Raw genomic sequence first — 24,313 nt, forward strand, 5'->3', positions numbered from 1 at the left:
AATGCACTAATGTTTAACATCAGTATGGTAACAACCGTTGTTTTAAGGACTGGAACTACAGCTCAAAAGATTTTATTTGGTATAGCAAAGAAAAAAAACCAGGCTAAAGCATAAAATCTATGTGATGGCCAACTGTATTTAATAATGGCATAATCACAGATCTGGAAGTAGATGACGGAGCTCCTAACCCACTGATTTTCAACATCTCTGAGACAGAATCACCTGAGGGGCCTTTAAAAAGATGCGTTTGCTCAGCCCAGCCCCAGAGATGTGTTTTGGATTCATGTGAGTTAGAGCTTACGTGTCAATATGTCTTAAAAGCTCCTGGGGATTTTAAGATGCAGCCAGGATTACACACCCAGCCCTTCATAGCAAACGAGGCTGAAACCACTGAGCCCAGTTCCAGCTGTAAGTCAGGGAAGAGGGGAGAGAGACACACTTGGCTCCTGGCCCAGGTTCCTCCCCCTCACCCTGCAATCTGCCACGTGGCTTGCTCACGACGCTTCAAAACGTAAACGACAGATTCTAAAGCAGAAACCAAGAGCCCTTTCAATCATCATCTTGGCAAGCCTGCAGAGTAGGACTGACATAAGAGACAGGCATTCAGATATTTTCTGATAAAGACCACAGCCTTTCAAGACTGCGTGCATTTTCCATAGGTGCTTATGTTTGGTTCGCGAAGTCCCACAAGAGCACGAGGTGGAAGTGTCTGTGTTCTATGATTTATCCGGCAGCTTTCTTTGAATCAGGCAGCCTTTTTGATGTGCCTCAGCTGTGACATCAGCAGCTGTGGTCTTGACCAAGCAGGAAGCCACTGAGGCAGTAGCACAGCAGGGCAGGAGCAGCAGGGCTGGTTGCTCTAAGGGGTGGCTGCATCCCGGGCCGGATTCACAACCGAAGATGGATGTGGAGGGATAAGAGATCGTGCATATTATTCCAGGGCTATGCCCTCCACAGCATATTTTCTCAGCTCTACCTTTATCTAAAATACCTGTGTTCTTGGGGACAGTGTAAATTCTGAAATCTTACGGCCACACAAGACCTCCAGGTGGCGCTGTGCCGTTTTCTTTCCTATCTCTCTGTGCTCTCCATGTCTGCTGCCCTGGCCAGTGGCTTAGAAATAAGTGCACAAAAAGGCACTTCATGATCTATGAAAGTGTGTTCATTTTAGTGACGGGAGAATCTCTGTACTCTGGAGAGCTTTGCTGTAACACGACATAAAATAGTAGAGAATTGAGGGAGGAGCTAGGTAGCTTCCCTATGTCTATTAATTAATTGGAAGGGAAACTTGGTGAGTGTCTGCAGGTGACTGGGCGGTTAAAGTAGACAAGTGAGGTTTCCCTGTGGCTCCTGCCTTTGCCAAAATCCCCACCCAGCGTGCCACCCCAGGGCATCCCAAAGACAAGAATTTGCTAGAATGTGGCCCACGCCTGTAGTCCCAGCACTTTGGAAGACTGAGAAGGAAGGATCACTTAAGGCCAGGAGTTCAAGACCAGCCCGGGCAACATACCAAGACTCCTGTCTCACATAAAAAAAAAAAATCAGCCAAGCATGGTGGCACACACCTGCAGTTCCAGCTGTTTGCAAGTCTGAAGCAGGAGGATCACTGCAGCCCAGGAGTTCGAGGCTGCAGGGAGCTATGATTGTGCAATTGCACTTCAGCCTGGGCAATAGAGCAAGACCTTATCTCTGAAAAAAAAAAAAAAAAAAAGAATTTGCCGGAATGTAAGAGAAGTCTAGTCCTGACATGGTTCATGTCACATTCAAGCACAAATTTAAGACTCTATGGACACAAAGCTTTGCAAGACTTCAGACTAAAATAACAAAATGTCATTGTTTGGTAAAACGCAGGAAAATAAACCATTTGTTTTATATGTACTTAAGTACTTTGAGGGTTTTTCCAGTAGCTGCATGTGTTTTAGATTCCTTTGTTTAAGCTTGGCTTAATCTTGGTTCCTTTCCTGTCTGTTCTCCCAACCCCCACCCCCACCCTGCAGAAAAGGACAGGGGCGGCCCGACTGGGCGATATTTGGGAGACTTACTGAACACAATGAGACGATTTTGTTCAAAGAGAAGTTTCTGGATTGGACGGAACTGAAGAGACCGAATGAGAAGAACCCCGGGGAACTTGCCCAGCACAAGGTATTCCGGCGACCAAGTCTCAAACCTCAGGGCTTGGTTCGGGTCCCAACAAACGTGGCCTTGATGTAATATGATCAAATCAGGATAGTTTGCATGGTCATCACCTCAGATGTATCATTTCTTTGTAGTGAGAACATTCAGATCTTCTCTTCTAGCTCTTTTGAAATATGCAATACAGTATTGGAAAACAGTCACCCCACTGTGCAGGAGAAAACCAGAGCTCATTCCTCCTCTCTCGTTGTCATTTTATACCCATTGGCCAACATCTCCCTATCCTCCCTCTCCCGTCTCCTTCCCACACGCCCTTCCCCATAAAACAGATGCGTGTATCAACACATCAAATCATACTCATAATAATGTGTCAACTAAAATACTTTTTTAATTAAAAAAAAAACCATGGACACACACACACACACACACACACACACACACCCTTAAAGCTAGGAAGCCTTCCCAGGATTCACTGGTAGAACAGCAGACAGGCCTCCAATTCTAATCTGACTCCGGGAGGTGAAGAGTCTGGTTTGCACCTGTTCTCGGGCATCCATGCGCTGTTGTGGCAATGGGTGTTCAGACCTCTCAGAGTCTTTCTGGAAATGCAGCCTTTCCCTGACTGCAGTTAAACATCCGAGGATGAGATAGAGGATGGAAGCTGTATTTTTATGCTGTCCCAGGAACAGCTGAAGCACCGTTGAGTGTGACAAGGAATGGCTGTGGAAACAGGCAACTGAACCGATGTCTTCATGTTCCCCACAGGAAGACCCCAGGGCTGATGTCAAGCCGTACGATGTGACACGGATGGTGTCCATGCCCCAGACGACAGCAGGCACCATCCTGGACGGGGTGAACGTCGGCCGTGGCTATGGCCTGGTGGAAGGACATGACAGGAGGCAGTTTGAGATCACCAGTGTCTCCGTGGATGTCTGGCACATCCTAGAATTCGACTATAGCAGGCTCCCAAAACAGAGCATCGGGCAGTTCCACGAGGGGGATGCCTATGTGGTCAAGTGGAAGTTCATGGTGAGCACGGCAGGTTAGTGAACGCTCATGGTTTTTTCCAGCTGAAAGAGGTCGGCCCAGCAGCCCTGCAGGAGCCAGCTTCCCCGATGAGCCCTGTTGTGCTCACTGCTGGGTGTGTGCAGTGGGGCACTGCAGTCATGTGCCTTTGAGAGCCACCTAGTAAACCACAGAGATGAAAAGAAGTAAAGCCGAATTCCTAACAACCTAGCATTGCCAAGGCCGCTGGTGTTCACCTGTAGAAATTGAACTTGCACATCAAGTCTTCTCGGCTCCCTCTCTCCCTCCCCTGCCCCTGTCCCCAGAGTTTTTCTGGGAAAGAGATGATTGGCCTCTCAATGATATTTCCCATGTGGCTGTGTGCTGCTTCAATTAAAGTGGTCAAGTACAGCATGTCTTTGTGATTTAAAGCTGGAACCAAATGGGCTGTAACATTATAGTCAATACATGCACGGAAGATTGATTTGAAAAGTGAAAGAGGCTGTTTCTCCCGAGACTGAGAGCACGGATGGTGCTTTGTGGGTCTGGTGTAGTAAATGCAGAGTCTAAACTCTCCTCGGTTCCTGATGGTGACAGACCCCATTGCAAAACACTTGCCTGGATGCTCGGTGCTGGGGAAAGGGGGAGCCTGGTGAACTCTAGAGGAATCACCCCTTTCCTTGCCAAGGAGGAGCCTTTCCCACAGCGCTCCTCACCCCTTCCCATTTAGCATGCAGGTCACAGGTCTGTGATTTCAACTCAGAAGAGAGTTTTTTCGCCTCTTTACAGCCCCCTTGCTGTGCAGGTGCACCTGCCCCTGGGGCCACAGGAAGCACAGGCAGCTGTTTGCTGATCAGAAAACTGCAGGCTCGGAACCACGTGATTTCTTTCCTGATTTATACAAGATGTATCTATTCATCAGCTGACATTTCCTGAGCACCTACTCTATGGAAGACACTTTGTAGGGACCAAGTAGATATTTCAGACCCTGTCTCCAAGACGCATGTGGTATCAATGACATAAAGCAAGTGCAGGAACAGCCAGCAGGCGGGCCTTGCTGAGTACATGGCCAATGGGGTTGTGTGCTGTGCAGAGCCGGCTGTGGCCCAGAGGTCCCCTCGCCCCCTGGGGCATGATGCTGGGGGCTTTACCCTGTCTCTAACTGAGTGCCTACCGGGCTCCGTGAGACTTGTTCTGTTGTGATGCTAATTTCTCAGATGAGGACCAGGACAGTAAGATCAAGGAACCTGCCTGAAGCCACACAGCTAGCAGGGAGCAGAGCTGGACACTCACACCCAGGCCTGCCTCTTTTCAAACCCAACTGTGCTGTTAACCCGCTCTGCGGGCAGGGAGTCAGAGTGGGGCTCCAGCACAGGATGTGGGGAGCCATGAGTTTGGTTACAAGGATGGGCCCAAGAGCCCAGTGACCAGACCATGGAGCAGGTCAGGGTTGAACCAGCGGCAAGGCGACTTGACGTTGAGCCGCTGAATGCATCAAACTTCAGGAGCTTCTTAAACAGCAGGAATGGGCTCTTCCAGGGCCCAGGCAGCTCCAGCCTCTCCTTCCAGGGAGTAGTGGGGTGTCAGACAAGGAACCCCAATGGGAGGGACATTTCTTTCTCTCTTTTCATTCTTTTTTTCTTTTTTTTTTTGAGACAGGGTTTCACTCTGTCTTCCAAGCTGGAGTGCAGTGGCAGAATCTCGGCGCACTGCAGCCTCAACCTCCCAGGCTCAAGCCATCCTCATGCCTCAGCCTCCCAAGTAGCTGGGACTATAGGCACGTGCCACCATATCAGGCTAATTTTTTATTTTTTTGTAGAGATGCGGTCTCATTATGTTGCCCAGGCTGGTCTCAAACTCCTGGGCTCAAACCATCCCCCACTTCAGCCTCCCAAAGGGAGTGGCATTTCTCATCTGCTTAATTTCTTATGAGCAAGCAATTGGAACTGCTCCTTTCCTTTTTCGTAAGGAGCCGTGTCCCTTGAGGGAAAGCCACAGGCACTGGGGCCCTACAGCCTGGGATTCAGAATCTCAGGCCCTCACTTACCAGCTGTGTGGGCTGGGTAAAGTTACCCTGTCTGAGCCTTGGTTTTCTCAGCTGGAAAATAGGGATTATAGTACTCAGCTCACAGGACTTTATAATCAGGTATATACGACGTTTAGCAGGTGCCTGGCCTGTGTTCACATTGTAGGTGCAGGAAATACTCATCACTGACGTGTCAGCAGGAACAGCATAATTACTGTTTTTAACTTGAGGATGAGATAACATGGATCTCCCCAAAATAATAATTTCCGAAGAGTCACTGTCGTGGATTTCCGCTCTTGCTCTCGTGCAGAGGTGGCATGTACAGTGATCATCTCTGATGCTGGTTACCAAAGACGACAATAATAGGGAATTGAGTGTGTTTTGGGGCAGGCAGATCTCTTCACCTTTGGAGTAATGGAACTGGGAGCTTTAAAGAACAAATTAAGGCACTTGGAGTGCCCGTTCCTAGAATGCAAAAAGGGAAATCGTGTTGTATAAAACCAGACATAGTTTAATTTAGCCATTTTCTTACTTTAGCTGTTAGTTATGAGGGGAAAAGGAGGTAATAGTGAGTGAATGAATGAGTAAACCTGTTAAAGTGAATTAATTAAAAATAAAGCAAAGAGTTCAGAGACTTTCATGGACTATTGACTTGGAGGCCCCTAGGAAATATGATTTGACCCAGGTGATTCCTTTCTACATTTCTTCCCAATAAACACAATGGACATCTCCCAGCCAGCTCCAACAACATCTTTTCCAGCTGACTTACAACTTAGAAAAAGTCCAGCTTTAGAGAATTAAGTTAAAGCAGGGAGCGTTCAGATTCCAGACCATCCCTCCAGCAGCAGAAGCACAGCCCGATGGCACTTGCAGTCACTCTGTAGCCAACGCGGAAGCTCTGGCCCCTTGGTGACACTCATCCGGCTCCTCTATCACTTGTGCCCACAAGAGCCACACCTGCAAACAGGACCGAGTCAGAGCTCAAGGAGCACTTCTGGGAGACGGTCAGCACACCTGCACACAGGACCGAGTCAGAGCTCAGGCAGCACTGCTGGGAGACGGTCAGCACACCTGCAAACAGGACCGAGTCAGAGCTCAGGGAGCACTGCTGGGAGAGGGTCAGCACACCTGCAATCAGGACCGAGTCAGAGCTCAGGCAGCACTGCTGGGAGAGGGTCAGCACACCTGCAAACAGGACCGAGTCAGAGCTCAGGCAGCACTGCTGGGAGAGGGTCAGCACACCTGCACACAGGACTGAGTCAGAGCTCAGGCAGCACTGCTGGGAGAGGGTCAGCACACCTGCAATCAGGACCGAGTCAGAGCTCAGGCAGCACTGCTGGGAGAGGGTCAGCACACCTGCACACAGGACTGAGTCAGAGCTCAGGCAGCACTTCTGGGAGAGGGTCAGCACACCTGCAAACAGGACCGAGTCAGAGCTCAGGGAGCACTGCTGGGAGAGGGTCAGCACACCTGCAATCAGGACCGAGTCAGAGCTCAGGGAGCACTGCTGGGAGAGGGTCAGCACACCTGCACACAGGACCGAGTCAGAGCTCAGGGAGCACTGCTGGGAGAGGGTCAGCACACCTGCAATCAGGACCGAGTCAGAGCTCAGGGAGCACTGCTGGGAGAGGGTCAGCACACCTGCACACAGGACCGAGTCAGAGCTCAGGCAGCACTGCTGGGAGAGGGTCAGCACACCTGCAAACAGGACCGAGTCAGAGCTCAGGCAGCACTGCTGGGAGAGGGTCAGCAAAAAGCAGCAGCTGCACAGGTGGTAGAGGCTCCGCTTGGCCGAGGCTGGCCGGCCTGCTGGGGTCAGTGTCCTGGCCCAGCACCTGCAGAGTAGGGTTGCTCGCACTCCAGCAGGGTCAGGGGACAGCTGCTCGAGGGGCCCAGGGATGCTGAGCCAGGCTGATAGACATCAAGGGCCTGATAGATGTCTAGTTCCTATAAATAGGTGGCTCTGGTGCAAGAATACCTAACCATGAACAGTCTTCATATTTGTGTTTTCTGTTATTCCTCAATAGAACTACTAGTACCAAACTTATTCTTGAAAGTGCCTTGATGGCATAACATGTCCACACTTTAAATTAGGTAACTAATCACGGTTGTAAAGAGAATAGCTGGCAGGGCATGGTGGCTCACATCTGTAATCCCAGCACTTTGGGAGGCTGAGGCGGGCAAATCACGAGGTCAGGAGTTCAAGACCATCCTGGCCAACATGGTGAAACCCCCATCTCTACTAAAAATACAAAACAATAGCTGGGCATAGTGGCAGGCACCTATAATCCCAGCTACTCAGGAGGCTGAGGTGGGAGAATTGCTTGAACGCAGGAGGCAGAGGTTGCAGTGAGCCAAGATCATGCCACACGGCACTCCAGCCCAGGCAACAGGGTGAGACCCTGTCTCAAAAAAAAAAAAAAAAAGAGAATAGCCCAGAAGTTCTTACCACTAAAAATTTAATCTTTACATTACCAGAATTAAAAATGAATACACATATGAAAAATTAAGTTGCATATAGGACTAAATTTGGGTATGTGCAGGAAAATTGTAATGAAAACTAGTGAAATGTTTGCTTCATAAAATATCTTTAAGGAAAGAAAATTCTAGACTCACACTTGTAACCCCAGAGTTTTGGAAAGCTGAAGTGAGAAAATCACTTCACATTGTTTGAGATTAACCGGGGCTACATAGTGAGAGACCCTGTCTATACAAAAAAATAAAAAATGAGCCCAGCATGATGGCATGCGGCTGTAATCCCAGCACTTTGGGAGGCTGAGGCAGGAGGATCACTTGAGCCCAGGAGTTCAGGGGTGCAGTGAGCTATGGTCATACCACTGCACTCCAACCTGGGCAACAGAGCAAGACCCTGTCTCTAAAATAAAAGTAATTTTAAAAAGAGATACAATTCTGTTTTGGGTATATACACTCAGGTCTCTTTGCAATGCTAGGACGTGATGTTGATTATTTAAGTGTGAATATGTATTTACACAATGTATTTGAGTGCTAACAGATTTCAAGGTCTTTATAAACGGTTATGATCTATTTGAAACATATCTTTCCTCAGTAATCTATTTAGTGCAACAAATGTTCACTATTTGAAGAGTGAGATTGCTATTCAAAGGCAAAGTGTTGTTGCTAAGTTAGCAGAAATTTCATCATTGTCTTGTTCATCATTATCTTGTTCGTCATCGTAGCCCCGAATCCTGAAGTCCCCGCTCAGTGAATATTTGTTGAATGCGTGAATGAGTGAAGGGAATCTAGAGTGAGACATATTCTTACAGGTAGAGATTTGGATGTCTGTAACGACGTCTAAAATGCCCATTTGGCCTATAATTCCAGCACTTATGGAGGATCACTTGAGGCCAGGAGTTAGAGACCAGCCTGGGTAACATAGTGAGACCCTATCTCTACAAAATGTTAAAAATAAAAATTAGCTAGGCATGGTGATGTAGTGCGAGACCATCCTGGCCAACATGGTGAAACCCCCATCTCTACTAAAAGTACAAAACAATAGCTGGGCATAGTGGTGGGCACCTATAATCCCAGCTACTCAAGAGGCTGAGGCGGGAGAATTGCTCGAACCCAGGAGGCAGAGTTGCAGTGAGCCGAGATCATGCCACACAGCACTCCTGGGACTACAGCATGCCTGTAGTCCCAGCTATTTGGGAGGCTGAGGCGGGAGGATCATTTGAGCCCAGGAGGCTGAGGCTGCAGTGAGCCATGATTGTGCCATTGAACTCCAGCCTGGGTGACAGAGGGAGACCCTGTAACCTCCCCATGACTGCTCTCCACACTAAGCAGTCTCACCTGCCTCCTGTGCTGCTCATGTTTACTGAGTGCCTGTGTGGTGCCAGCCATGGGGACCATCAGCTGTAGTCCCAGGAGTGCTGTGTGGCATGATCTCGGCTCACTCCAACTCTGCCTGCTGGGTTCGAGCAATTCTCCCGCCTCAGCCTCCTGAGTAGCTGGGATTATAGGTGCCCACCACTATGCCCAGCTATTGTTTTGTACTTTTAGTAGAGATGGGGGTTTCACCATGTTGGCCAGATGGTCTCGAACTACATCACCATGCCTGGCTAATTTTTATTTAATCCCGGCAGCAGCCCTGGTGACAGACATGAAATCCCAGATTAGTTTATGCTCAAGTGATATGTCAGCAACTTATCTCCTCATTTCTGACAGAACTTGAAAACTTCAAAGTTGTATTTTTTACTAGAATAGTTTTAACAGTCTGCAGTTTTTCCTTTGTACTGAAAGCTGGCCCTGCTAGTGTTTTTAATATCTTTTCCCTACCAGCTAATCTCTTGCCGAAGAGTGGCGTAATATGGAAAATGCGTTTGTGTCTGTGTGAGCCCTTGGTCCTGCTCTGGCAGTCACCAAGTACTTTTTTTTTTTTTTGTAAGAGAGTCTCACCCTGTCACCCAGGCTGGAGTGCCATGACACAATCATGGCTAACTGCGGTCTCAAACTTCTAGGCTCAAGTGATCCTCCTGCCTCAGTCTCCCAAGTAGCTAAGACTACAGGTGTGCAACGCCACACCAGGCTAATTTCTTTAAATTATTTTAGAGGTGGGTTCTTGCTATGTTGCCTGGGCTGGTCTTGAACTCCTGACCTCAAGCAGTCCTCCCAGAGTGTTGGGATTACAGGCATGAGCCACTCACCTGGCCTCACCAAATAGTTTGAAGAAATTACTCTGTCGCACACTTGGAGTGATCTGCCGCCCCCTCCAGATGACAGGTCTTTTTCTCAGGGCACCAAGAGGGCCCCTCAGATCCTTTTCCCCCTCGTTGGAGCTCTGAGTCAGGAGCTGGAAGGAAGGTGATTTCTCTCTTCTCCTGGGCGTGACCAACCTTCCCTCCAGGTGCCAATGGTTTCTCCCCAGCCCCAGGCCTGAGGCTGTCTCTGCCACTGGTCCTCGCAGGCCCTGGGGAAGTGAGCCGGACATTTGCTTCTCCTCAGGTGTGTCAGCTGCTGACCTGTCCGTCTGCCGTTCTGTGTTTGCAGTGGGAAGTCGCCAGAAGGGAGAGCACTCGGTGAGGGCGGCTGGCAAAGAGAAGTGCGTCTACTTCTTCTGGCAAGGCCGGCACTCCACAGTGAGTGAGAAGGGTACGTCGGCGCTGATGACGGTGGAGCTGGACGAGGAAAGGGGGGCCCAGGTGAGTCCTGGGGAGCTCTACACCCCAGGGACTGAGAGGAGCGTCCTCTCCTGGAAGCCGATGGCGCTCGGCCTGGTCCCTCCCAACATGATTCTGATAATGGAAGACCATGTCACCCAAAGCACTTCAGTCCTGGTCTGGCTTCTGCAGATTTCAGGCTGTGCCTCCCATTTCTTTCTTCCTCCCACTTTTTGTAAGATGATCCCAGAGAAAATGTTGTATCTGCAAATAGGAAATCCACATGACAAGTGCAGATGGCCGATGGGTGACTTTGAAAGGTTTCCACCTAACCAATCAAGGCACTGTGTGTGAAACAAAGAGATGCCATCACCACTTCTCACAATGGTGGTGATTTTTTAAAGAACAGATCCAGGGCCAGCTGGCAAGGCCTCAGTAGGATGAGGATGCTGTGTTTTGGGTGAGAAGTGTAACTTGAGCAGCCATCCTGAAATTTCGTCACGAGAACCTTAAAACTTTGATCAGTTGTTCCATGTACACGAATCTACCTGAAGGAAGTATCAGGTGAATGTAAGGACTGGGAACGACCATCACCTATATTCACGGCAGCCTGAGTGGGTTTTCTGGAACAGGTCAGACTGGGTCACTCCCTTGCTGTCTGCCACACACACTGCAGTCTAAGTGGCTTCCTGGGGCTCCAGCACCTTCGTGGTGGGCCCCGGGCACCTCTCCAAGCTCCTCCTGCTCCTCTCCTCCACCCAGGCCACTCCAGCCTCTTCCTGTTCCACAGACCACCGCCGTCCACTCACCTCCTGCCCTATGCCTCATTCCACTATCTGGAAACTTCCCCTGCCTACTCCATACTGCCTCTACATACGTACCCCTGTGTACTGCCCCTTATGAGGCAGGTTTCTGTTCAAATGTCACCTGAACCCTGCCCCCAACCCCCGCTCTATCCAGAGCCTTCTCATTCTCCCATCATTCTCAGTCCCTGCACTTGATCCCTTTATTTTCACAGCACTTCTCACCACCTAAAGCTACATGATCTCCCAAGAGCATGATAGACCGTGCAGCCCTGGCCTTACAACCCCACGGCCTTCTAACCCCAGGGCCTGCATCGTGCCTGGCAGGGACTGCTGCCCAGATCCGAGGCCTGCAGACATGTCTCTAACATTCAGATGATCTCTGCCTGGGTCTCGTCCGCTCAGTACAGAGTACCAGCCATTAAGATTTAACTCTGGGATTCTTCGACAACAGGACAATGCCATGTGCAAACCTCTTTATTCTCCTGGATGAATGAGTAACAATAGCAGGGGGGAAGGCTGCAGAGACATTCTTGCCAGAAATAGATCCACACTCACCCAGCCTTCCACTGTCCCAAGAACCAATCATGTTCCCTAAAAAATATTTTCTACTATGGACTATGTTTTAGAAATGGTATTGGTAACAGTTGCATTTTAATTTATTCCTAATAATCATTTCAACTACCCCTTTATTTTTTTTTTAATTACTTAATAGTTTTTTGTTTTTTTTTTTTTTTTTTTTGAGACGGAGTCTCGCTCTGTCGCCCAGGCTGAAGTGCAATGGTGCGATATCGTCTCACTGCAAACTCCCCCTCCCGGGTTCACACCATTCTCCTGCCTCAGCCTCTGGAGTAGCTGGGACTACAGGCACCCACCACCACGCCCGGCTAATTTTTTTTTTTTTTTTTTTGTTAGTAGAGACAGGGTTTCACCGTGTTAGCCAGGAAGGTCTCGATCTCCTGACCTCATGATCTGCCTGCTTCAGCCTCCCAAAGTGCTAGGATTACAGGCGTGAGCCACCGCACCAGGCCCCCTTTATTTTTTTTTGTAAAGACCATGAGTGAAAATGCTTTTATCATGCCTTCAAAATCAGCCTCAGAGTGTGAGTCTTAATCTCTCTCATGTGAGCATTTTACCTGTTACCAATCCAGTGGATGGAGAATCATTTTATTTGTATTTGTATTATTTTTTTGAGACAGGGCCTCACTCTGTCACCCAGGCTGGAGTGCAGTGGCACCATCACCGCTCACTGCAGCCTTGACCTCCCAGGCTCCATCAGTCCTCCTTCCTCAGCCTCCTGGGTAGCTGGGACTTCAGGCGTGCACCACTACAGGTGTGAGCCATGATCCAACCCTGGAAAATCATTTTAGATATGAAATACTGCCAAGAAATGGCAATTGGTTATGCAAAATGGGCACTGAGATTGATAAATTAACTCACAGTGAGAAATGCTTCCCCTCAGTGCCCCCTGACTACCAGCTCCAGGAAACATTTCTTTAAGTAACGGTGTCCTAGAGGGAGGTGACTCAACCCTAACATTATTCATGGTGCAGATAACACCCGAAGGAAAAGCCTTCTCTAACAGCAAGGGAGAGGCTGAGTGGACTGCTGGGGTGGCCGCAAACCATATATTTTCCCTAGAATGATTACCAAGTCAGCGATGAGTCATTCTCATTGCTGAGAGCTATCTTGTTAACAATGTGTTTATATCAGTCTTGTGACATCAATAACCACAGAATACCATTAAAATATCAGGAGTCATGTTTTAAAAGAATGTTGCTTGACAGAACAACATTATGTAAAGAAAATGAGGCTGTACATCACTATAAAGCAAGGCTCCGATTTTGTTTAGGAAAAGAAGACCCTCCCTGCATAACACCCTGAGAGGAGGCCGCACACGGCAGCGTTCGCAGAGCTTCTCTTTAGGCCGTAGTGTTAGCACTGCTTTTGTTTGCACATCTTGATATGTTTCAGATTCTCCACGAGAGGCATGTATTGTTTTTAGGACTTCGAAAACCCCACGCCCGTTACCTATTTACCTCTGTTTACATTGGAAGGTCCAAGTTCTCCAGGGAAAGGAGCCCCCCTGTTTCCTGCAGTGTTTCCAGGGGGGGATGGTGGTGCACTCCGGGAGGCGGGAAGAGGAAGAAGAAAATGTGCAAAGTAAGTCACTTTTACTGCTGGAATTCGACTTTGCCTTTCCCTCTCTTGGAAGGAATTTTTATAAGCTGGGGGCTGAAAGTGAGTCTGTCTTCATCTAGTTGTGGCTCTACCTCTGAAAGCCTCCTGAGGTTTGCCTGATAACTCAGCTCTATGGGTGTTTGTGACCTGCCTCTCTCTGGAGGATTTACTCGAGGATTCACCTTTGCATGCAGGAGGCTGGAAGGTGGTCTCCCCTCCTCTGTCTGCTCTTTTTAGGAGGAAAGAAAAATCAGTGGTTCTTCTATTATAAATTATGAAAATTTGGTTGACCAGCACCCCCCACAAAAAAAAAAAATATTAGCTCTAGAGCCTTTTAAAGTGTGCCTGTTATAGAACTTGTTGTATCAATCTTGGAAACATGATTTTTCTACATTGTGAACTTCAGATCACCTGCTTCTACCTACCTAAGAACCCACTTTTGGGGGTGGCAGGAAGGCCTGATGCCTCAGTGCTTGGCAGGGCTCCCTGCGCAGTGCCTCAGCCCCTCTAGTCCCCTAAGTCCCTGGCCCTGGATGGAAGTGGCTGCCGTGGGCGGCACAGCGGGCACCATGAAGGGCGGCGTTCGCTGCCACTTGCTCACGTCCTGACTCCTCCGCGCCGCTGGTGCCCCCTGCAGGTGAGTGGCGGCTGTACTGCGTGCGCGGAGAGGTGCCCGTGGAAGGGAATTTGCTGGAAGTGGCCTGTCACTGTAGCAGCCTGAGGTCCAGGACTTCCATGGTGGTGCTCAACGTCAACAAGGCCCTCATCTACCTGTGGCACGGATGCAAAGCCCAGGCTCACACGAAGGAGGTCGGAAGGACCGCCGCGAACAAGATCAAGGAACAGTGAGTGTTGTGTCTGCGACGAGGCCCCCACACACCGGGCTTCCCAGAGGGACGGGGCAGGCTCAGGGCTACCAAGACTCCCAGCAGATCCCAGGCTGCTGAAAGTGACTGCAGCAAGGGATGGCTGGGAACGTGGTCGGGGGCCTCTGACATGCCAAGCAGAGAGGACACACATCCCAGTCCAGACCTCCGACTTGGGGGCCGCTCTCGCGGTCTGAGGATTTACCTGGCTGGGTGAGCTAATGCAGGTGAGGAGCCAGGGAGTGACTCTCGCGAGCACTCTGGGTTCTTTCTTCATAGTTGCCGTTCTGCTTTTGGATCGGAAGCCTGGGGGCCTTTGATATTTAAAGGGAGCACATTTCAAATACCTGTTAGGGATTTTGAGTTTTCTTTTGCCAGAACAGCGGAGTGTTAAAAAGCTAAAGACGAGGGTGGGAAACTGCCACCTGTTCAGACGGTAAGATGTCCCCCATTCTGGAGAGCAGCCCCTAATGGGGAGGGATCGGACTCTCCGGGCACTTCCCGGGTACAGTACTTCCGGGTTGGGTTTTCTTCCCCTCCCAGGCAGGCACCTGCCCTTGGCCACTTGCAAAGGCTCAGCACACTGTGAGACAGCACTGAGTGGGGACCTTGGGGAAGAGGGGAACCGGAAGGGCAGTGAAGGCCACAGCCCAGGGAGGACGCTGTGGTGGCCAGCCCCCTGCTAGGGTGGTCTGCCGCTGTGGCTCTGTGCTTTCAAGCCACACAGGCAAAATAAACATTGCAAGCTGCCAAAGAAGCCCAGTGTCACTCAGGCATTCAGGAGGTAACTGAGACCTGTGAGGACCTCAGTGAGTAAAAGTGAAGAGCTTCCTAGGGGTACAACATGCCACCAGAGTTTGATTTGGTGAGCCCCATTCTCTGGATTCTGGAACAGGGCAGTGGCCAGGGCCCCTGTGTCCGCTCTGAAAACATACTACACAGAGTGGGCAGAGAAGAGAACAGAGCAGGTCACCTCTCCACAGGCAGGCAGATGTGAAACAAGATGTTTCATCTGAAAACACCACCTGTGGGCTAGGGCACGGGGAGGGGTGAGAAATCACGTGCCCTGAGGTGGCCCAAGGCATTTGGGGCCCATCAGAGGGTTTACTTGGACCACTGAGGAAAAGAAAAACAACGAAGAGCTCATTCACATATTCACTCAGTAAACATTTACTGAGTACCCCATGGCGCCAAGCAATCTGGACGTACAGGACTTATCCTATAAATCTTGGAAAAATGGTTTTTCTACAACACAAACTTTGGGCAACCTGCTTCTAACTCCCGAAGGACTGGAGTCAGGAACTGGGGACTTGGTGGTGAATAAGCCCGAGTCTCTGTCCTCATGAAGTTCATGTTCTAGCAGGAGAGAAAGACAAGAAATGGTCAATATGTATTGTTCTATATAAAAATGTGTGTAATGTTCATGACACATTAGATGTCATTAAACATCCCTCCCTAGGGGCAAGTCAACTTCCCTTCCTGCACCACGCACACTCATAAACCGCAGAGCACTTTTCCATTCATGAGGAAGAATTGCTTTTCCTTAGAAAGTAGAAAAGACGGTGAACTGATCTCCAGGTTTAGTTTTGAATAATTTTATGTCTGTACCCCATATATATATGTACCTACTATTAGTATATACCCACAAATATTAAAATTTTAAATTTTAAAAAAGCAGATGATAACAAGTATTGGCAAGGATGTGAAAATTGGAACCCTTACACATTACTGGGGAGGTTGTAAAACAGTACAGCCACTTTGGAAAACAGGCTAGCAATTTCTCAAAAGATGTAACCATAGAGTTACCATATGAATAGCAACTCTACTAGATATCTACCCAAGAGAAATGAAAACACTTGTATGTGAAGGTTTATAGCAATGTTAGTCATAGTGGTCAAAAAGTGGAAATAACCCAAATATCTACCAACACATTAATGGATGAAAAAAATGTGGCAAAGCCATACACTGGAATATTATTCTGCCATAAAAAAGAATTCAGTACTGATAAATACTACAATACTACAACATGGATGAACCTTAAAAACATCACATTGAGTTAAAAAACTCAGTCACAAAAGAACATATATAATTCCATCTGTATGAAATGTCCAGAATAGGCAAGTCCATAAATACAGAAGTAGATTAGTGGGTTCTGAGGACTAAGGATGGGGGAAATGCAGAGTGACTGCTAATGGGTACAGGGCTTCCTTTTCCAGGAGATGAAAACGTTCTGAAATTAGTATGACAGTTGCACAACTCTGTGAATACACTAAAATCTGTACACATAAAAAGAGTGAATTTTATGACATGTGAATTATATCTCAATAAAGCTGTTATAAAGCTGTTATAATAGTAATAATAATTTTGGGTCGCCAGCACTCTCCAGACTTATAAAGAACTCTTGACGTTTCTCCCTTGCAGATGCCCTCTGGAAGCAGGACTGCATAGTAGCAGCAAAGTCACAATACACGAGTGTGATGAAGGCTCCGAGCCACTCGGATTCTGGGACGCCTTGGGAAGGAGAGACAGGAAAGCCTATGATTGCATGCTTCAAGGTAATGTGGCATCCACAGCCTGCAATCTGGCTTTTTTGTTTGTTTATTTTGGGAAACGAGAGTCTTGCTCTGTTACCCAGACTGGAGTATAGTGGTGCGATCACAGCTCACTGCAGCTTCAACTTCTGGGGCTCAAGTGATCAGCCTGCCTCAGCCTCCCAAAATGCTGGGATTGCAGGCTTGAGCCACTGTGCCCCATTCATGTTTTATCTTAATTCTTCAGTCTGTCTGAAATCTAGTGTGATGAGTATTATGTCCAGCTGATTGAACAGTATTTTTCTTTCCGGGGGTGAGTTTAACTTGGACACCAAGACTTCAAATTCCCACTGGCGAATCAGCTCCCAAGGCTTCCTGGGGACCAAGCCATCTTCCAGGGTCTTAGGGACTCAGGGCACCATTTTCTTTCTTTCCTCAGCTGCCACCTGAGAAACAGCAGTCCTCTGGGTGTTGGAGTGGGACCTGGGGAAGGAAGCCAACCTCTTATCCCCTTTCCAGAGCCCTTCAGTCATTAACCTGCTTGGAAATACAAAGGCCGTGTCTGTATAGAATAGGCACTCCCGTTCACCGGGGTGAGGTTAGGTGTGTATATGGGTGCTTTCCCAGCTGTTCTCAAAATACAGATGAACATAAGAAGGAAAGCGAACTTTTGTGAAGCAGTTCCAACAAACCAGACACCAGCCAACACCTTACATATAGTAACTCCGTTAGTACAACCCAACACTGTGCCATTTTTACAGATGAGGAAACTGAGACATACAGAAGTTAATCAAGTTGCCCAAGGCTGGGCAGCAATGGAGTATCCTCATAACTGCTTCATAATACTCTGCCCCTCGATGTTTATAAACTTTTATATAGCTTTTTAAACATAATGCCTAGAAGACGTTTGAAATTATGGAGAAGTTAAAAAAAGAAATGAAGTCACTTATAACCACATTTCTTAGATGTAACAGAATTCATATTTCTCTATGCTATAATATCTATTTTAAAAAATAATATGTGGATCTACTGTTTTGTAACCTGCTTTTTTCCTTTATTATGAATAATTTCCCAAGTTATTAAAATTTAGATATCTAATGGCTGTGAGATATTCTATTATTCTGTGAATATATGCCACTCTCTACCTGACAGTCTCTGGCAGCTGGGAAGTTGAGTTGTTTCTTGTTTCTGATTTTTCTCCCTTATATAATAATGCAGTTTGAATACTTTTTAAAATAATCCTATACATTCATTCCTAATTGAGAGGAATTCCTAGATGTGGAACTGCCGTGCTCATCATGAAAGTCTGATAGCATGTATCAGCTCGGGCCAAGTTTTATTCTCACTCGCAATATACAAAAGCGTTCATTTCTCAACACAATCATAAATTCAACATATTATCTTTTTCCTCTTTGCCAAATTGATGAAAGGAGACAGATAGCTAAGCATTGTTTTGTTTTACTTGGAAGTACATATATATGTATACTTATATACATAATGTGTGATATACACATACATATATCTGTGTATATATATGCATATGTATCTATATTTTTTAGCCATTTTAGTTTCTACTTTGGTGAGTGTTCTATTTGTGTCTTTTGTACATTTTATTATTTTTTCCTTATGTATGTCCCTTCATGTATTAAGGATATTAACTAGTTGCTGTATTACAAATATTTCCCATTTGTTACTTGGCTTTTCTTTTCTTTTTAATTTTGCATTGTTGTTTTTCATTTTTCTATAATCAATGCATTATTTTTCCTTTTGATTCATTCTTTTACTATTGCAATTGCTAAAAGGCCTTCTCCACCTTGAAGCTCAGATAAATCCTACCTGTGTTTCCATAGTGCTTTGAATTATTTCGTATTTTACATTCATTCTTCATCTGGAATTTACTTGGATGCACATGATATCTTCAGCTTTGTTCTCTTTTCTTTCAAAGATCCTGGAAGTTTTAACTTCGCACCCCGCCTGTTCATCCTCAGCAGCTCCTCTGGGGATTTCGCGGCCACGGAGTTTGTGTACCCTGCCCGAGCCCCGTCTGTGGTCAGTTCCATGCCCTTCCTGCAGGAAGATCTGTACAGTGCGCCCCAGCCAGGTAAGGCCTGCAGGGGGCAGCTATGCTGAGCATTAGAAGGCACATCTTCCAGAAAGCCTTTTGATTTTATGCTGGTATTTATTAAGCAGCTTCTGTTTGCCAAGCACACTCCCAGAACACCCAGAACATGTGCTTACACTCATTCCATCCTCACCCCTACACCAAAAGGAAGGAAGGTGAAATCAGCCACACTTTATAGCATAAGGAACGAGACTCAAGCAGAGCCTGGCGTCTCTGCTTTTCTCCCAGCCTTCCTCTCAGTCTTGTTGCTGCATGGTCACCAGTCAACTACCATTGCTCCAGCCATCATGTTTGCATTCAAGATAGAAAGAGAAAGAAGTGGGGAGGGAAAAAGGCCACTTAATAGCCACATCAGATAAAGCACATGTTTTCCCAGAAGCCCCAAGCAGACTTCTGCTTACATCCCATTGGCCAGAGCCTGTCACATGGCCAGCCCCAGCTGCAAGGGAGCGTGGGGAAGCAAATGGCAGAGGAGAAGGGTGTTGGGGTATTGGCTAAGTTAGCCAGGGAACAGGGTCTGCCATACCAAGGCTCCACAGCAGAGCCAAGACTCCAGCCCAGGTCTTCTGATCCCAAGGTGAGGGCTCTGTGCCCTCATTCTGGTTGGGAAAGTCACAAGAGACTGGGCTTGACAGCCCCTCCCGCCTGCCCTCCAACGAAGCCAAGGTCAGCTGCCTCTCAGTTTGTGTTTGTTGCTTCTCACATTACAAGAGCCTGGAGCTGCAGCCAGGGACCTCACCTTGCACTGAGAGCCCAGGGCACCACTGAAAGTTTGACCAGTGCACATGTCATGCTTGGAAAATCTTAGCCATCAGAAAGAGAGGCTGTGCCCACGCCCTTCATCCTGGGGCTCAGGGCGGGTTATCAACCTCCACTGGGCTTTCAAAGTGTGGCTTTCACAGAATCCTGAAACGCATGCTGGGAAAGGACACACGGTGAGCCGACCAGCAACAGTGAGAGGCGTTTTGCCCCGTGGAGTAAGAGTCAGGCTGACAATTTGAGGAGGAGAAAAAGTGAGGAGGAAAAGGCAGTAGAACAATTTTGATTTTTATTTCATTTTATATTTTTTAGAGGCAAGGTCTCACTCTGTCATCCAGGCTGGAGTGCAGTGGTGCAGTCATGGCTCACTGCAGCCTCGAACTCCTGGGCTCAAGCGATCCTCCCTCCTTAGCTTCCTGAGTAGCTGAGACTACATGCATGCACCACCATACCGGGCTAATTTTTTTTTTTTTTTCTTTTTGTAGAGATAGGGTCTCATCATGTTGCCCAGGCTGGTCTTCAACCTCTGGGCTCAAGCAGTCCTTCCTCCTCAGCCTCCCAAAGCACTGGGATTACCAGCATGAGCCACCACTCACAGTTTTGATGTTTAAAGCCCATTTCTCTGTAAGAGAACCATGAGCTCACCTCACTGCTAAGCAGTCGCGCGCAGGGCAGGAACGCCTCTGACCTGTCTGCCGTGAGATGTGTGCTCCAGTGTTGATTGTGCCCTTTGGAGATACGTGGTGCTAACAGCCCCTTGAGTGGCACATGCATTATCCCTTCCACTCTTAGCACAGTCCTGCCAGTATCCAGAAGGGCCAGCGGCTTCAGCTTGGGCAAAAGGAGGAGGACCTGGAGGACGAGGAATGAAAGAGACTAACTCCTTGACGCCACCTCTCTCTGCCTAGAGGCTTCTCCCCGTTGACCTTTCAAAGGGCTGGGGTGTCCTGGGTTTCTGTTTGCCTCTTTGCCCCTGGTTTGACGGCCAAGGGGGTTTCCCCCATGACACAGCAGCGGGGAGGAACAGCATCCACTAGGTTTGGGGAGGAGTGAGCTGGAAGTGTCCGTGAAAGAGCTTCTGATGGTCGAGCTCTGTCCCTGCCCTCACAGCACTTTTCCTTGTTGACAATCACCACGAGGTGTACCTCTGGCAAGGCTGGTGGCCCATTGAGAACAAGATCACTGGTTCTGCCCGCATCCGCTGGGCCTCCGACCGGAAGAGCGCGATGGAGACCGTGCTCCAGTACTGCAAAGGTGAGGCTCCCTCTAACGCGCCTGCAGCACGGAACAGATGGGGAAGCCCCTCAGGCACGCCCAGCCAGGAGACCCCCTTCCCTTTCTGCGTGTGAAAGCCGGCATCCATAAAGCCTGGCCGGTGGTGATGAAACCAATTTTTTCCACTTTAACCTTCTGAGATGTATTAATTTTTAGATTAGCGCATTCTCAGCTGCCAGCTTGAAGAATAACTAGTTTTTCTGTCTGATATTATGAGGCTAACTTGTTACCCTCAAGGATAAAGGCTGTATTGTGGAACACCCCAGGCAGATTAAAACCCCACTGTACTCAGGGTTGATCATGCTGAGAGACAAGTTGGCCTCTGCCATGTACATTATCTACAGGCACTACCATGCTGTTGGAGAATGGAGGTCTCCCCCAAGCAGTGAATGGCCATTGCCAACTTTTTTATTTTTCATTATTATTTTTAGTATTATATCCAAAGAGAAATACCCATAGTAAGTTTGTGGTTCTTTACTATACACATGAAATTTCTAGTCTTTTATATAAAATGAAAATGCCAGTGATTAATATCTTATTTAATTTTTACAGTTTCATTGATAAAACTAGTTTAATGTCACTGAGTATGTGCAATTGATTCTCTTCCTGAAAAACTCTTTAGCAATAAGTAACATATGAAACCTTCCACCCAATGTTATAGTGAATGTGGATGTATAAGATGCTGTCGTTCACTGTCAGCCATATTGGAGTTAATCCCGTGGTAGGAAGGCAGAGGGAAGTCGCTACAGTGAATTCAGGAGGAAGAAAATGCTCCAGCCAGAAGCTGCAGACAGAGGAGCTCTCCCTTCCAGGAATACAGAGCGTTTTGTTAGGTTCAAGAAGTATAGACTCAGGTTGATTATAGGTCACTATTGTAGTCACAGGCATGAAACTAACATCTTACATAAACATTATCCATGTGTTGTTATGAACTACTCGTAACTTGCATTTTAAGCATGAAGTCATGAGTTCTGACGAAGAAAAGATTTCAAGGGAAATCAGTGAAAGACAGGGTCTCCCTCTCCCTTGGGTCTACTGACATTTTGTTCTGTGTAATTACAGGGAAAAATCTCAAGAAACCACCCCCCAAGTCTTACCTTATCCATGCTGGCCTGGAGCCCCTGACATTCACGAATATGTTTCCCAGCTGGGAGCACAGAGAGGACATTGCTGAGATCACAGAGATGGTGAGCACGCTTTCCTGCCCTGTGAAGGTGGCTCCTGCGCCTTTTGGATTGTGGGTTGACTTTACTTTGGGGAGAACATCCAGTTGCACTGTCAAAGTGGGAAAATATTTTTCCTTTTGTAACATCTTAACAAGTTGACATAGAATTTGCTTAGGAAGAAGAGAAGTCTAATGGAAAATCAGTTAACCATTGTAGTAATTTTTTACACATGATACCTAAATTTTAAAAACTTAAAAGCAAAGGTGAGTTTAATCATGCTGAGGACTATATATGTACATAAAAGCCGTGAACTCTTCATTCTGTTTGCCAAGAATCTGTTGCTTGGCATCGCTTGTCTCTCAGTGTCCATGTGACGCACAATCAAACCCTCATGTTCCAGACATTAACCTTGTGTAGAGGAGACACAAACGAAATCTGATGAATTAATGTGTTCAGATAACTGAATGAATGGATGTACTGTGACTCACTTATGATAAGGTATCGCTCAACATCTCATTAATATTGTCTTTTATGAGACCACCTGGTATTTCCACATGAGCCATTTATCATAACTTCTGTCTACCAAAATATATTATTATCTAGAATGTTTTCTTTTCCAACCACACAGGAAAGAATTTTACTATAGCTATGTTGAATTTATTTATGAGCTATTAACATTGCTAGCAATAGCAAATCCAAGGATTTGTTTTGATTTGGTGAGAGAGAGGTTTTTTTTAACCATTTTAATTTTTTTTAACCATGTGGAGAGCTGCTTCACTTGGGGAAATGACCCAAGTGTATTTTATAGGAAATTCGAGTAATTTCAAACAGAGTCTACTTCTGCGTAGCAATGGAGAGGTCCTGTTGGGTAGTACAGACGTCACTGCTCACCCTAACCTGTCTCCCTGGAGCCAAATGGACTTGATGTACACAGGGAAGGGGCTGACTACGGCCTGGTCTCAGCCACTGCTGGCTTTTGATACTGTCGGAGAGGCCTGATGGTTGGTTTCCTGAGAAAGGAACTCAGATAAGACAAACATAACTTTCTCAAATTTCAAGACTAGGAGAGTTAATTTTGAGGTTTATTCCAAATAAACCAGCAAGTTATACAAATAATTAACATTCCCCAAGTGCTCACTCTGCAATAGGCACATCTCCAAGCACTTTACACTGATTTTCTCATTTATCAGAACAGTCCATCAAGATCTATCTTATTGTTATCCCCATTTTACTGGTGTGGGAGCAGAGGCCACAAAAACACGAAGTCACTTGGCCAAAGTGACTTCAGTGAGTGGAGGAGTCAGTACTCAGATGCAGGCAAAATCATCCAAAACCCACTTCTTCTTTTTTTAGAGAAAGGATCTTGCTTTGTCACCCAGGCTGCAGTGTGGTGACTCAATCATGGCTCACACAAACCTTGAATGCTTGAGTTCAAACGACCCTTCCACTTCAGCCCCCCAAGTAGGTAGAACTACAGGTGCACACCTCCATGCCTAGCCTATTTTTATATTATTTATAGAGACAGCGTCTCATCATATTGCCCAAGCTGGTCTCCAACTCCTGGGTTCAAGGAATCTTCCCACCTCAGCCTCCTAAAGTGTTGACATTACAGGCACAAGCCACTGCACCCAGCCCAAAATCCACCTCTTGACCACCAGTCTGCCCCATGTATTTCTAATATAAGCAGCAGTTCTTAGTCATGCATTCCCATCATCCACCCACCCAAAAGGAGAGCAGCCAATCTGGGGTCCCAAGTTTAATGGAGGATGAGAATTTACCCAGAATAGTTTGTTCATATTAAATTCACACAGTGGTTAACAAAAAAAAAAAAAAAAAGGTTCTGCTCCAGAATATTCTAGATGCATTTTCTGACCTTTTTCTATTTCAGATTAAGAAATGGAGCTGGGGGAGGGAAGAGGGATGTGATTTCTTTTCAGGTTATTTTTTAACATTTTTAAACAAATTCCATTATTTGGAGGCTTCTGGTATTTAGACTTCAAATCTACTAGTCTTGGTCTGTAATTCACTCATGGGAAAGTCCCTAAACATTTTTCCGGAGACAGTTCTGAAACAGGGTTTGTTTGAAACTCTGTGACAAGGTGAGAAAACATCTAAAAGTCAGAGAAAGACTCCGTCTCTCCAAAAAAGTTTTTAAAATATATTAGGTGGGCGTGGTGGCACATGCCAATAGTCCCAGCTACTCCAGAGGCTTGAGGTGGGAAGACTGTTTGAGTCCAGGAGGTTAAGGCTGCAGTGAGCTATGATCGAGCCACTGCCCTCCAGCCTGGGTGACAGTGAGACACTCTCTCTAAAAAATAACAAAATTTGA

General features: G+C 47.1%; 1 protein-coding gene across 20 annotated transcripts in view; it reads left to right on the plus strand.

Moving 5' to 3' along the window:
* The window catches only part of LOC105480065 (supervillin), a 272,318-nt gene that overhangs the window by 246,230 nt on the left and 1,775 nt on the right, over positions 1-24,313 (plus strand). For all 20 annotated transcript variants that reach the window (XM_071070295.1, XM_071070296.1, XM_071070292.1 and 17 more), the window contains 9 exons: positions 1,998-2,142; positions 2,899-3,175; positions 10,172-10,323; positions 13,142-13,247; positions 13,903-14,110; positions 16,553-16,686; positions 18,608-18,763; positions 20,654-20,797; positions 21,881-22,005. In XM_071070295.1, coding sequence (XP_070926396.1) covers positions 1,998-2,142; positions 2,899-3,175; positions 10,172-10,323; positions 13,142-13,247; positions 13,903-14,110; positions 16,553-16,686; positions 18,608-18,763; positions 20,654-20,797; positions 21,881-22,005 — 1,447 coding nt within the window. The remainder of the gene's footprint in view (positions 1-1,997; positions 2,143-2,898; positions 3,176-10,171; positions 10,324-13,141; positions 13,248-13,902; positions 14,111-16,552; positions 16,687-18,607; positions 18,764-20,653; positions 20,798-21,880; positions 22,006-24,313) is intronic.

Source organism: Macaca nemestrina, chromosome 9, assembly GCF_043159975.1.
Source record: "Macaca nemestrina isolate mMacNem1 chromosome 9, mMacNem.hap1, whole genome shotgun sequence".
NCBI lineage: Eukaryota > Metazoa > Chordata > Mammalia > Primates > Cercopithecidae > Macaca > Macaca nemestrina.